Genomic DNA, 15,596 nt, shown 5'->3' with positions numbered 1-15,596 from the left:
GCTCATCTGCATGCTCGTTGTCCTCATCTGGGTCTCGACCTGATTGCAGTTGGTCGTCGTAGCTAACTTGAGTGGACAAATGCTCACATTCGATGGCGTCTGGCACTTCTCTTCATGGATGTATCCCGGTTGCCAGCATACTTACCGGACATGTCACCCATTGAGCATATTTGGGCTGCTCTGGATCGGCGTATACAACAGCGTGTTCCAGTTCTCACAGCCATTGAAGGGGAGTAGACCAACATTCCACAGGCCACAATCAACAATATTATCAACTCTATGCGAAGGAGAGGTGTTGCAGGCCAGCCTAAGGCGCACCTGTGCAATAATCATGCTGTCTAATCAGCATCTTGATATGCCACAGGTGGATGGATTGTCTCGGCAAAGGAGAAGTGCTCATTAACACAGATTTAGACAGATTTGTGTATATAGAAAAGTCTTAGATCTCATGAAAAATAGGAGCAAAAACAAAAGTGTTGCATTTATAATTTTATTCAGTGTATTTCTCTCCCACTGCTTCCCTCTTTCACTCTGTTCTGACTCTCACTTAGTATGTTTCATACAAGTGGTCAAGGTTTAGCGAGTTAGCCTGTCCCTGTTAACCCCTGCTGGAAGAAGTCATAACTACACCACCTGGCTGCAAAAAAATATATTGCTAATTTTTAATTAGTGTTCGTTAATGCATTAACTGATGCTATCTCATAAGAACTTATTGTAAAATGTTACCATACATTTATTTATTTTATGTGTTAATAGTTGCTTGTCTGTGTTTCTGCTTTCTAGAGAAGCACTAGGCGCCACAGTTTAATATCCACTTTTTCTCTGTAGCTCTGTTTTTCTTTCATCAAAGTCCTTCAGTCTCCTTACCATGCCCTCTGCCCACAGATGAAGCAGGCCGGCACCATGTGCCGTGGAGCAGCCGGTGCCTGTGATCTGCCGGAATACTGCACAGGAGGTTCTCCCTACTGCCCCTCTAATGTTTACCTCCTAGATGGGTCATTGTGTCAGCATGGCCGTGCCTACTGCTATAATGGCATGTGTCTGACCCATGAACAGCAGTGCCTGCAGCTGTGGGGTTATGGTAAGATATGGTAATGGCTGTGCCTTTAATTAGCAGGGAAATAACGTTTGTGGGATCCAGTTCAGAAGTTATGTTACTAATTTGTTATTTTATTGCGAAAGAATGCATTTTATGCAATTTTTATACAATTTATCACAGAATCCTGAAAAAGAAGTTTCCACAAGAATATTTAGCAACAACTGTTTTCAACATTGATAATAATAAGAAATTTTTCTTAAGCACCAAATCAGCAAATTAGAATAATTTCTGAAGGACCATGTGACACTGAAGACTGGAGTAATGGCTGCTGAAAATTCAGATTTGTCATCACAGGAATATATTAAATGTTAAAATATACTAAAATAGAAAACATTTATTTTAAATTGTAATAATAGTTTACAATATTATTGTATTTACTGTATTTTTGATCAAATAATTGCTGGCTTGGTGAGTGTAAAAGACAATAACATAAAAAAATCTTGCTGACCACAAAATTTTGAACAGAAAAACTGTATTTATCATTGTATTTAATCATCACAAATGTCCACAATTGTACTGAATGATTACATTCATCATATACCAGGTATATTGAAATGGCAGACTGCGGTCTGGTTCTGAACTTCTGCTTGGTTCCAACCGGACTGCGAGACATAATGGCAATGGCAGTATCATTAAACTATTTCTAAATGGAGTGAGCAGCGCTTCAAATTAACTGAGCTGTTCACACCACAAGTGCTCAGCAGTGTTTATCGTAATGATCTTTCGGTGTTATATCCTTTTTTTTTTTATAGAAACATGCTCAGAAGCCACTGTCCTTTGGCTCTGAGGACTCAACATCTTTGATGACTAATTTTTATGTATTTATTTATTTTTTCATTTACAAGCATTTCTGTTGCCCAGGTGGAAATTTATAGTCCGGACCTCCACTGGGAAGGAAATATAGAGACCGGACCTCATGGAACTTTAATGGAATACCCTTTCATGTATATAGCCAAAATGAGTCAGAATACTGAAATAAGAGGTTAATATCAGATCAGACCCAGAAGGATTAAGCTCTGATAAAGCATCCCTGTTCATTTTATATAATTTTAATGTTTTGTGTAACAAAATGCTTTCTGTGTACAAAACCTAAACTTAAAATCAACATTTAAAACAACAAAAAATATAAACCTTGACAAAAAGAAGTATTTGAAAATGCCTTAATATACATTTAAATCCACAACCTAATCAAAGTGAACAATTATGTAAAAAAACAACTAGGGAATTCAGAATCTTCTCTATAAATAAATATATATTAAAATATATTAGATTGATTTTACTGAAGAATTTTTTTTTTTTTTTACATTTCAGGTGTCCTGTCACTTTTGACCCTGAACACCATGAGTGTGACTCCCAAATAATTATAATTAATTATATGGTACTATTTTGGTAACATAAAAAAGGGTAATATGGAACGTCTTTGCCAAATGTCCCTTTTAATTCCCTAAACCAACCTTTCAGAACAAGTTTTTTAATCCTAAATTACCTTCTTTCAGTGTTTAGTCAGCACTAATGATCAATTACTGCTTGAGGTTGATTTTGTAGTGAGAGCTCATGGCATTTGGCTGTACACCTCCAGTGTGTTCTGGGCTCATGTCCAGTCAGGCTCTTTGGCTATCAAACAGAGACAGATCACAGCAGACGAACCTTGTCATTTGTGGGGTAAGGGGGTGTTGACATGTTTGATGTTCACTATGTATAACAATATGGGTCTGTTTGAGTCCCTGACTGTAATTGACATTTCTCAGAGGTAATGTAGTTTTAACTGAATAACTAAATTTGTCCAGGTGCGCAGCCAGCACATGACGTCTGTTTTCAAGATGTGAACGCAGCGGGGAATGCCTTTGGAAACTGTGGCAAGGACAGTCATGGCAACTACGTGAAGTGTAAGAAAAGGTGAGGTGGTATTTTAATATGTCAACTAGACATATAAGGAATATGTGATTTTTGTCAAAGACCTTGCTGACCTGAAGTGCAGCGAAATCTGTTACAGCACATTCAATTTTCTTGAGACTCCATCTATATTTAAAAAAATAACAAAGTTATACATTAAAAAGAACAAACATATATATATATATATATATATATATATATATATAAAAAAAGAACAAACCAGTTCAAATACTTTACAAGGACAGCACTGCAGACTCAGTACTTTTCCAAAGTTAGACTCTTTTATTTCTGCTTATTCATCATTCTCAAAACAAATGTGACTTTAAGGTGATATTTTTTATAATGTTATTATCTAATTTGCTTTCCCTGTGAATGAATTTATGCTGAATCGCTGTGGGCAAAGATGACTAGTGATCTCACATATCAAATCCCAACAGTGATGCCAAATGTGGTAAGATACAGTGCCACAGTGCTGCCAAGAAGCCAAAGGGCACCAATGCTGTGTCCATAGACACCACCATCCGTACAGATGGCATTGAGGTGAAGTGCCGGGGCACATATGTTTACAGCACCCAAGATGGGCAGGGCGATCTTCCAGATCCTGGACTGGTCATGACGGGCACCAAGTGTGGAGAGGGGAAGGCGAGTTTCATTTATTTATTTGTTTGTTTGTATTCAAGCTAGTATTGGGCGATATGTAAAAAATATCATATCACGTTTTCTTTTGTTAGAAATACCACGATTCATGATTTTATCTCAATTCTTTGTCATGTTGGTTTTACTATTTTTCTAGTTGTCTGAGCAGTACAGCCAAATTAATTTCCCTATTATATAGACAAAGCCTTTCAAGGTAGCAAAAAAAAAAAAAAAAAAAAACCTCAGATATTTAGGCCAAAGAGGGCGAAGATAAAAATCTTTGTTCTTATTTTTTAATAACAAAGATAAAAGAATGACAAAGATACACATTACAACTACACATAATATACAAATAAAACAAACAGTGCTTTATTTTCAGGTACAATAGGTGTATTTAGCAGGAGCATTCAATAATAAAATACTATATAAACAGATTCCTTAAGCAACTGTATAAAATTTCTTCAGTCAAGATCAGTGAGTGATTTTTCTTGTTGTGTTTTGTTGCTTAATTAAAGTTAAAGGAATAGTTCACCCAAAAATTTAAATTCTGTCCGCTGTCTTTCAATTCTGTCATAGTGTTTTATATTTATACCACCATTTACTCACTCAAAAGTGGTTTTAAACCTGAGTTTCTTTCTTCTTCTGGACACAAATGCTATTTTGAGGAACGTGGAAAACTAAACACTTGCTGGTCCACAGTCTTCCATAGTATTTGTGTTCAGCACAAGAAAGAAATTAATACAGATTTGGGACAACATGACAGTGAGTAAATAATGACAGAAATTAAATTTTAGGGTGTCTATCACTTGACAGCAATGACAGTAGGCTGCATGTTTAATAGGCCTACTATCCCTTTAAAACCTGCACGCATCTAATATACAGACACTTATACGTTTTTCTCTCAGCTGTTTACTTTCATTTTAGACAAACAACTTGAGTCTACATGTAAACCATGGGTATTTTGACAGTTTTAGCGCAAAAAATAACTTATAATTATAAGTTTACAATAATAACTTCAATAATCAGGCGCTTTTTTGACAGGTTTTAGGATCTGTACTATTAGGTGAAGATATATCTCCAAAATAAGTATCTCAATAAAAGCATGTACTGTTTGTTTTGGATTGAAGGGTTGATTTGTTCTGTTTTTATCTGCCTTCAGGTGTGCAAAGATCGACAATGTCAGAATGCCTCTTTTACTGAGTTACAAACCTGCATCGCCCGTTGCCATGGGCATGGGGTAAGTGTGTGTGTGTTTGTGTGTGTGTGTATATATATATATATATATATTAGGGATGTGTATCTCTAACCCCCAATTTCCACCAGATGCGTAACGGCTGCGTTACGGCTCCGGCACGGCGGCGGAGTCAATAGGTTTCCATTAAAGTCAATGAGTGTATTTCCACTGAATGCATTACAGCTGCGTTCCGACTCCGGCGATCCACAGCCCTCCGGAGCAGATACGCAGAGCTTCTATTTTTGCCGGATGCTGGAGCGCTCCGCAGCACTACAGGGCAGAGTACGCAGAACAGGAAGTCGAGTGACAAAGCAGAACAGCCAGAAACAAAATAAAAGATCCTTTTAATTTTCAAAATAAAATAAACCCCGCTCATATTTCCCTACACTACACCTTGAAAACGTCATAATGGGCGGAGACAGGCTTGTTGAAGTTTTAACCCCGTTGACACGATGGATGAAGAAATGAAAAGAGAAAAGAAAAGAGTTCTATCCTATACTCCTTCGGATGGAAAACTGTTCCTGGTTTGGTAGTTCTGTTTAGAAACTACATATCGCGCGATCACACCATAATTCGCGAGATTACATGGGGCATCGTGACGTCAGCTGTCAGTCATGACCGCAGCCGTTCCGCAACAAATACGGACCTGGTGGGTATTGACGGACGACGGAACACGGAGCTGTCACGCAGCGGAGCCGTAACGCAGCCGTTACGCATCTGGTGGAAATTGGGGGTAACTGAGGCAGATGTGATGTGCTTGGGCAATATGGTCATTTTTCAAATCGTCATATCATCAGCCCATGAGATCGACAACACATGATATTATCGCACATGGGTGGAGCAAGAGAGAGACTTCTTGTCATAGCTTAACTATTTGGCATTTTAAACTGTGCAGGTGCGCGGGAGAGAGCCTATGGAATCACCAATAATCGAAAAAAATATACTTTTAAACATACTGATAAACTAACGTTAAATATAAAAATACTGTATTTAAAACAGCTAGTTCATATATAGTCGGACGCAACTGTCATATCACGCATCCTGTGAGAAATCTGCTGCATCTGCGCACAGAAGTTATCAGTCTAAATGTTCTGCAAAATCAGTCAACGGTGAAAATCAATAGTAGATTTCATTTAAAGTCCAACAGTTTAACACTAATATTGGACATAAACGTACACGTTAAATATGAAGTATTCCAAACAGTTAAATTCATATATTTGGAGTAAAGTTGAATTGAACTGATGCATCAGTTATACAGCACTCCGGACCGTGCGCATCATGATGAGACAGACGCACTGCCACAGAAACAAGAATGAGATGCATTCTAACATAACTGTGGCATTAAACTCAGTGAGGCTCATTTTAAATATTGCACATAAATAGGCCATTCAGATTACTTGTTGAAGTGCAAAGAAATAGCTTATATCTGCAGACGATGTATGTCTGTTTGTGGATGACGACTTCTTCACTGGCTACAGGCTCTTAATCCTCTTTTGCACATGCGCGCGCGTGTGTGTGTGTGTGTGTATATGTGAAATGCAGTGCTGAAGTAAAGTAGCTGGGCAGTTTGATAGCCGAATTATAATAGGCCACCTAATAAAATAAAAATTATTATTATTATTATAATTTAATACATTAATAGGAGAATGAGCCTAGTATCGTCTTGACTATCAACAGAGACATCTGCTATCATTGATACTATCATCTATCTGCACAACCCTAATGTTATAACGCATCACAATGCATAGCCAATGATACAATACATTAAAGATACATATGAAGCAGCACCCGATGTGATAAAATACAATCCGATTCACCCCATGCAGTGTGATTTGATTTTGATTCGATTCTTCATAACGTGATTCAATGCAATACAATACAATGGAAAAAATATGATGTTATGTAATTCAATATGGTATATCAAGTTGGCTTTTTATTTCTTTGGTTCATTGTAATTATTTGGTTGAAGACACAGCTCTACTTCTGTATGTATATGTATATATATATACAGTCGTGGCCAAAAGTTTTGAGAATTACATAAATATTGGAAATTGGAAAAGTTGCTGCTTAAGTGTTTATAATAGAAATTTGCATATACTCCAGAATGTTATGAAGAGTGATCAGATGAATTGCATAGTCCTTCTTTGCCATGAAAATTAACTTCATCCCAAAAAAACCTTTCCACTGCATTTCATTGCTGTCATTAAAGGACCTGCTGAGATCATTTCAGTAATCGTCTTGTTAACTCAGGTGAGAATGTTGACGAGCACAAGGCTGGAGATCATTATGTCAGGCTAATTGGGTTAGAATGGCAGACTTGACGTGTTAAAAGGAGGGTGATGCTTGAAATCATTGTTCTTCCATTGTTAACCATGGTGACCTGCAAAGAAACGTGTGCAGCCATCATTGCGTTGCATAAAAATGGCTTCACAGGCAAGGATATTGTGACTACTAAGATTGCACCTAAATCAACAATTTATAGGATCATCAAGAACTTCAAGGAAAGAGGTTCAATTTCCTTTCCAATTGTTTGGGGCATCTGGAAAAAGGCTTGTCCGGAGAAGAAAAGGTGAGCGCTACCATCAGTCCTCTGTCATGCCAACAGTAAAGCATCCTGACACCATTCATGTGTGGGGTTGCTTCTCATCCAAGGGAGTGGGCTCACTCACAATTCTGCCCAAAAACACAGCGATGAATAAAGAATGGTACCAAAACACCCTCCAACAGCAACTTCTTCCAACAATCCAACAACAGTTTGGTGAAGAACAATGCATTTTCCAGCACGATGGAGCACCGTGCCATAAGGCAAAAGTGATAACTAAGTGGCTCGGGGACCAGAATGTTGAAATTTTGGGTCCATGGCCTGGAAACTCCCCAGATCTTAATCCCATTGAGAACTTGTGGTCAATCCTCAAGAGGCGGGTGGACAAACAAAAACCCACTAATTCTGACAAACTCCAAGAAGTGATTATGAAAGAATGGGTTGCTATCAGTCAGGATTTGGCCCAGAAATTGATTGAAAGCATGCCCAGTCGAATTGCAGAGGTCCTGAAAAAGAAGAGCCAACACTGCAAATACTGACTCTTTGCATAAATGTCATATAATTGTCGATAAAATCCTTTGAAACGTATGAAGTGCTTGTAATTATATTTCAGTACATCACAGAAACAACTGAAACAAAGATCTAAAAGCAGTTTCGCATCAAACTTTTTGAAAACTAATATTTATGTAATTCTCAAACCTTTTGGCCACGACTGTACACACACACACACACACACACACACACACACACACACACACAGAGTGATTATTTGGTTTTTAACACTATTGATGCAAAAAGGGTTTTTTGTGTGTGTTTTATGCAAGCACTTCTCCTAAATGATGGCTAAATAAATGGCCATGGCTATGTCTTAGTGTTCCTTCTCCCTTTAAGATCCTCTTTAACCCAAACTGACTCATTGTGGATTTCATACCTCTAAATCTTTTAAAACCTCCCTCTGGATCACTCATTTCCTGACACAAACTGGTGCTTTTCTTATATTAATAGAGCTATAGCATTTGATTTGTGTATTTTTCTGGTCAAATAGTCGTAAAAAGCCTCCAAGCCATATACACTCCAGTTCTGTCTTTCCTAATCCCTTTGCCCTCCCTCTGTCTCTCTCTCTTGTCCGTTTTTCTTTTATTTCTTAATTTCTTGCTTATTTACCCAGTCGCTTTTCAAAAGGGCAGCCAAATACAACAGGTCTTTGAGGGGAGATTAGAGATTCAGAAACTGCTTTTTATTATTCATTTGCATTATCATTTGATCCATATTGAGCGTATGGTTTAGGCAAGTGTGGATGGAGAATAAAGTGAGTGGTCTTTGCACACAGCACATTTTCTCTCCTTTCCACTGTTCCTGTCTTGCCTCTGGGTTAGATTGAAGCGTGTAAAATATTCTATGTTAAAAGTAATTCCATTAAGATGAAAGACGGTATATTCTGTATTTGCCCTATACTTCAAAAGACGTGACAGAAAATGTTCCCTTTAATTGCAGCAATGAAAGTGAGGATAGTTAAATGGCTGTGTGTGCATAAATAAGTTAAAAATGACTCTAACAAATGTGAGTAGTGGTGTAGTTCAAGCAAAATGTCATACATGAGGGTTAGTGAATGATGACAGGATTTCCATTTATGTAGGATGAACTATCCCTTTAAGGTCAAACAGCATTGCAAAAGGCACTGTGAAAGTTAAACCCAAACCTTCCAGATGGAAATTCTCATCCGCACTTATTCCTATGTCTGGTGGTGTTTTGCATGCAGGTGTGTAACAGTAATAGGAACTGCCACTGTAACCGTGGGTGGGCTCCCCCCTTTTGTGAGAAACCAGGACTCGGGGGAAGTGTGGACAGTGGACCTGTGCAGTATGACAGTGAGTTCACCTTCAGCTTTCAGTGCACATGTGCCTCTGCTCTCTCTTATTTCTCTCCTATTCTTTAATCCATCTTATAGATAGATTTATCTAAGATTTTATTACTCGTGTGGTTTCTCTTTCCCTCTTTCTCAACTCTTATCAGATGTCACCTTAACCATTAATCTCTACCGCCCAGCTTTTCTTTCCAAACTCAGGTCAATGGTATCTGTGCTTGTTAAAACATTTCAAGAGCAAATCTAAGAATGTATGAATTTATTACTCACTCACTAATTTCATTTAATGTATGGACTGGATCTGAAAAAACTTTTGTTCTGAATGGAATGCTAGAATACTTATTGCATGCTCAGTAAACTTTATTTGTATTATTTATTTATTTATTTTTGAAAATAGAATGTGGTACAGTATGTAATATGCTTAATATTTTAATCAATAATATAGTCACATGACCTAACTACATACACTAATGTTCTAAAGTAAACCTTTTTTTTGTAATTAATGCTTTTATTCAGCGAGTACCTTTTAAATTGACAGTAATGACTTTTACTTTGCAACTGAAAAAAAAATAGTTCTTTCTATTCAACTTTCTTTCTTTTAAATTTTTATTGATTAAAAAGTATTACGTTAAGGAGCACAACCATTTTCAATATTGATAAAATAAGAAGTGTTTCATGAGCACCAGGGGCCTCATGTACAAAGACTTGCGTTGCAAGAAACAAAACTTTACGTAAAATGAATTGGAGGTGCTACTATTAGAAGTAGAAACAAGAAAAAAATATTTTATTTGGAGCTCTGTCCACCGGAATTAATAACAAAAGAAAAAAAATGAGTGGGAGAGTTTGGCTAATGCCATCAATGTGGTGGAATCTGAAAATCGCACTTTAAATTAACTTCAAAAGAAACGGTCTGTTATAAAGGGGGAAGTTGCTGCGCACTGATTAAGTGTGGGCAGAACAGGCAGTGGTACATGGGTTGATGAACTTACACCCTTTGAGCAGAGAGGTGCCTCTATTGTGGGCGACACTTTACTCTCTAGAATAGTATCCGTTGCTGTGGGAGACTCGGATTTAATACAGGACTGCCATGAAGGTAACTCATTTCTCTTTTATTTGCTTAATTTACACACAGTTTACCATTCTGGATTTAATTTTCAAATTCATGCAATGTAGCTAACCAAAAGTACACCAGAGATTTTATGTATCCATAGCATTTATGGCAAATGCGTGTACTCATTAATAAGGAACAGACTCAAATCACAGTTAACATGTGCCTGTGTTTATTTGGACTTATATGGTGCAAAAGCAGGAACATCCACTGACATGCAAACTGAGTTCGCCCCTCCTGAGCAGCCAGGGCCCATTGTGTCCAGTGTCTCCAGCTTGAAGCCTCATCCCAGTCGTGCTGTTTGTAATGATGTATGAATCATGGGTTGACCCAGGCCACCTTGTCAGATTATCTATTAGGCGCATTTGTGCATCACATATTATCTGCACATTTATTGAATGGAAATGTGTCCTATTCACATAATGCAAATTCTTCTTCAGCAATGTTTGTGCAGCCAAGATTACAGTAGGAAAAATGGCTTTCATTGCAAATTGCGCTTTATTGTTTTGCTGGTCAGCTGCATCGAATGGGAACCTTAAATACCTGGTAGACATGCGGATGATCCCATCACATACAGTTGGCATTGTGCGGCTTAAATACGACTGGCTTATTCCTGAGTAGTGTGCCAGTTCCCTTTGGAAAGAACCAGTTACCAGGAAACACAGCGTTGTCAGCACTTGTAAGGAAATGGGTAATGCATGGCTCCTCGATGTCTCTCTCTCCAAATTCGGACCCAACTCAGCACAGAGCTCCAATAGGAGAGTCCTTGGAAATCTGAAACGGCTGATAAGCCAGTCATTATGGTGGGCCAGAAAATCATTGTGGTCCCTAAAAACTCATTCTCTTCGGATTCTGTCATTGGCAATGTCCTCTAACATGGCCAATGCTGCCATTACCATAGACTACATGTAAAAGTACGTACATCAGACATGAGGTTGGTGTGGAGGAACGCACATTCTCATGTTAATTTCACTGTTAGATCATCCGACCGTGAGTGTGAAGGCTGGCATACGCAATTTTTTGGTGCACACGCAGCTTTGATACATGAGGCCTCAGATCAGCATATTAAAATTATTCATGAAGGATATTGTGACACTGGAGTAGTGACAACTGAAAAATCTGCTTAAGCATCACAGGAATAAATTATATTTTAAATGATATTAAAATAGAAAACAGTTCATTTAAATGTTAATGATATTTCACAATATTACAGTTTTTATGGTATTTTTGCTTAAATAAATGTATTGCCTTGGTGAACATAAAAGAGGTCTTTTAATAAAGTTATAAAAACCTCATGATCCCCAACGTTTAAACAGTAGTGTACATGAGAGTGAAGCAACTTTGGGTAAAATTGGCTTAACTTTCTCTCTGATCACATAGCGAGTAATGTTAAAATTAAAAGTCATAGTTAATATCCCTTCTTGTTCATTAATCACACTGGAAATAGAAGGTCAAGTTGCATGGCATTGCAGAAGAGTGTATTCACTGGTTGTGTGCTGCACGTTTAAGAAATGTGGTATGTTTCTATTGCTAAATGTAAAATAAAAAAATAAAATCTCATTTGCTAAATGCTGTTTAAAAATAATATACTAGAGAAAAAGTTTGCTATTCTGAACGTAGCCATAGACTTCATTATGGTACAGAGTGAATGCAGTGCACACAAGATCTATTATTCAGAGTGGCAGATATTTGGCAAGCACTTCTCTGTGTTTGTTGTTGACCCTTGTCTAACACTCGCTGTATGTTCTATATCTGTCCTCAGGTCAGCTGGGATTGGTTGTTGGGCTGCTCTTTGCTTTTCTAGTGCTTCTCCCTGCTGTACTTATAGCCTTCTACTGCATCAAGATAAAAAACTCCTACTATCACAAGTGGAGAATACAGAGAGAGAAGAGCAAAGCCAGCAGGTATTAATGCAGCAACACCCACAGTTCTGCAGTGCCTTTTCAAAGTGTTCAGACCCTTTCACTGTTTTGTTCAGATTTTCATGCATATCCATTTACACAAACCACCACAGTTACAATGTGAAAATGGCTTCATAGAAGTCTGAATGGATTAATAGCACAAAGCTTACATCTCGGACAAGTGTCCGGTTTCTTTTGATCATCTGTAGAATTTATTTTTAGTCCCATTATGCAAATTCATTCGACTGAACATGATTTTAAAAAGGTACACCTGTATGTATTTATACGCACTGCATGGCAAAGCAAAAACCTAAAAAAGTTATTTCTTTAAAGTTATGAAAAAACTTTATTAGTTCTTTAAGACTGTATCTCATGTCTGGGCTGTCAAGGTTACTAGAGGTGCAGTGGCCTTCGGTGTTGTCAGATGGAAGAAGTTTTGAGCCATTCATCTTAAAACTAGCTGTTTAGGTAAACTGGGTATTTGGTTTTCTAGTGGGAACCACTTAATTCATGCAGTGAATGAGAGAATAACAAAACTGGGGTGATCAATTTCGACCGCATTGACTAGTGCCACATGTGGCGCGCTGAGTGATTCAGCACAATATTATCTTCTTCATGCAAATGTCTTTCTCAGATACCTAGAAATAAAAGGCACAACAGCATATTGTTTTTTTCCCTCAAGCCCATGAATTCGTCTTAATCAAGGATATTTCTCTTGGATAATAAACTGCCTCCATTGCTGGTGCCCTGTGATGTGTCTAATATCAAAATGCCTTTTCGATAGATTAAAAATTCAATTTAGGTGAGGAGGCACACATAAATTATTCCCAAATAATTGTAAAAATCAAATGCTAGTCTACATGGATACATCAGCCTATCATTCATTTTGTTGACAGACTTTTAAAAGAATAGAATAAAGAGGTGATTTTAACAGATAGAAAATTTTAGAAAATAATACAGATAGACTTATCCTTGCTGAGAAATGGGTTCAAAATATTTCCATCCTATTGCAGCTGGCTGATAGAAGTCATACTTTTGGGAATTTTCCTTTTAAGCAATATAGATTTTGTGGCTGTGAGTGGAGTACTTTTATGGAACTGGAGCCCAAAACTCATCTGGAAAACTATCCATTCCCGAGGCTTTGCCACTTTTCAGCTGATTAATGCCATTATAATAGAAGCCATATTTCTTCAGCAGATATTGGTTTCTCAAAGAATGTCTTCATCATTCCTATATCCAATATCTGAATTCCTCTGCTCAATTAGCTGCTCATACCACTGACTTGCTAGATTATAAAAAAAAAAATTGGTCAATCCTTCTTTGATCTATAATGCTTTCCTCCTTGATTTGAAACCGTGATACCAAATCTACTTTGAAGAGACTTTTCCTTATGTGTTTTGCTGAATGTGTAATTGGTCACATGTTCTTATATATTAAAGACAAGAACCCCTTCTGTTCATTTACACAATAATGAATATTATCTGGCTCCTTAGATAATATTAACTCAGTGATCTCTACTGCCCTAATCTATAACGGAGTTGTTTTCATTTTTTTTTTTTTTACTTTTTCAGTCTGTTTCAAATCGAATCAAGCTATATCAGGGACACATTTAGCTTTAGCAAATTTCTTTCAAACATTTGTTTTGTGACCTGCTTTTAAAAGGACTATCATAAGAAATGAAAGGGCCCCCTGTCTTTCATCTCAGACCCTCTAAAAATATGCGATTAGTTCAGCTGTCAGTATCCTTTGAAATCTAATTATGTGATCTCTCTTCACATTTGCTGAAAACAGCAGCTGCAGTGAGATAACTAAGGTTATTCCCCTTATCAGTCATTAAAAACATTAAAAGTTAGTCAGATTATGTATGGTATTATCCTTTCTTCTAGTTGGTGGCAGACCAGGTCATTTTTAGCATGGAGCAATTACCCACACACACGGTCTCACATCTGAACTCTCTGAGTTTCAGAAAAATCACTAAATTAAATGCAACCTAATAATTACTGATATACATCTCCTGACTATCACTTTTTATTGTTTTTTAAGTTGTCCATTGAGCAAGGTTTCAACTTACACTGTACCAACTCTTGCACTTCAAGCGATGATTCACCCAAAAATGTACAGTCAGTACATGTTCTAACCCTTGTTTCATTCCAAACATGCATGATTTTCTTTATTTCTGTGGCAATTCATGTAAGACTTTAAATCCAAGAATATCTCCTGCAGCTTCAAGTAGACATGCTTAAATCTGTTTTGCATCAGTGTCACTTAGGAAAAATCTGTGTAGTATAAAAGCCAAAAAAGCAGAGGTCACACTTTCAAACTGAGTAGCGAATATAAAGATGATAGCGTACTGAATATTAGCAATTCAGAAAGCATTTTGGGAAAACTTATACTGGCTAACATCTTATCTAAATTTAGAAAATAATCTGCATGATGTTAAACAAAAAAAAATAATATACACATTTTCTATTTTTTTTAATATATATATATATATATATATATATATATATATATATATATATATATATATATATATATATATATATATATATATATATAATATTTGCTCCTGGTAAAGATTTTCTTGTAAGAAATAAATAATGTGTGACAGCACAAAGCATGCCAAGTGTATTTGCCTACTATCATGAGCTAAGCGCAGCTGCAGTGAACCATGATGCTAAGGGGGTTATTCTCAGCAACAGGCTTTAGGATTGGCAGGCAACATGATGGAGGTTGAATAGAGCCAAATATATAGTGATGCTTGAAGAAAATCAGCACACAACCTCCGTCAAGAGAAAAGATTCTTCATTCAGTGTCAGAATGACCTGGAGCACAAAGCCAAGATGATTCTGGATTGGCTTTGGGACAAATAATGTCCTTGAGTGTTCCATCTAAAATGACCCCATAGAAATACTGTGGACAAACTAGTCAGAGTTTGAAGGGATCTGCAAGGACGAAAAAATCCAGGTGTGCAAATCACACCCAAGAAGACCTCCTGCTGTCTTCACTGGCACACAGCATGCACACCTGAGGTCTGAATACCAATGCAAATAATACATTTCAGTTTTTTTTCAAACATACATAATAAATCTAATAAATCTAAATTTTGGTATATTATGTCAAATACAATAAATAATTCAGTCTATAATAAGCAATAAATACTCATATAATACTCAGAACATAAACGTATGCTCCAAAAATTATCATTTTTCAGTCCACTTTTGAATAACTTGCTTAGAAAATTATGGAACTATAATTGTACATACTGAATGATTGTCTGTAGTCAATCTTGGGCTTTAACAAACTGACAAAATAAACA

The 15,596-nt window shown here is 36.9% G+C and overlaps 1 protein-coding gene across 1 annotated transcript in view; it reads left to right on the top strand.

Annotated features, from left to right (window-relative positions):
• Positions 1–15,596, top strand: part of LOC132109358 (disintegrin and metalloproteinase domain-containing protein 33-like) — a 110,755-nt gene that overhangs the window by 88,315 nt on the left and 6,844 nt on the right. Inside the window, exons 14-19 of the mRNA XM_059515383.1 lie at positions 886–1,081; positions 2,887–2,995; positions 3,430–3,634; positions 4,788–4,865; positions 9,164–9,272; positions 12,139–12,280. Of these exons, the coding sequence (XP_059371366.1) occupies positions 886–1,081; positions 2,887–2,995; positions 3,430–3,634; positions 4,788–4,865; positions 9,164–9,272; positions 12,139–12,280 (839 nt within the window). The remainder of the gene's footprint in view (positions 1–885; positions 1,082–2,886; positions 2,996–3,429; positions 3,635–4,787; positions 4,866–9,163; positions 9,273–12,138; positions 12,281–15,596) is intronic.

Source organism: Carassius carassius, chromosome 2, assembly GCF_963082965.1.
Source record: "Carassius carassius chromosome 2, fCarCar2.1, whole genome shotgun sequence".
NCBI classification, from domain to species: Eukaryota; Metazoa; Chordata; class Actinopteri; order Cypriniformes; family Cyprinidae; genus Carassius; species Carassius carassius.
Note: the sequence above shows the minus strand (reverse complement) of the source record. Positions and strands in the feature narration are given on the sequence as shown.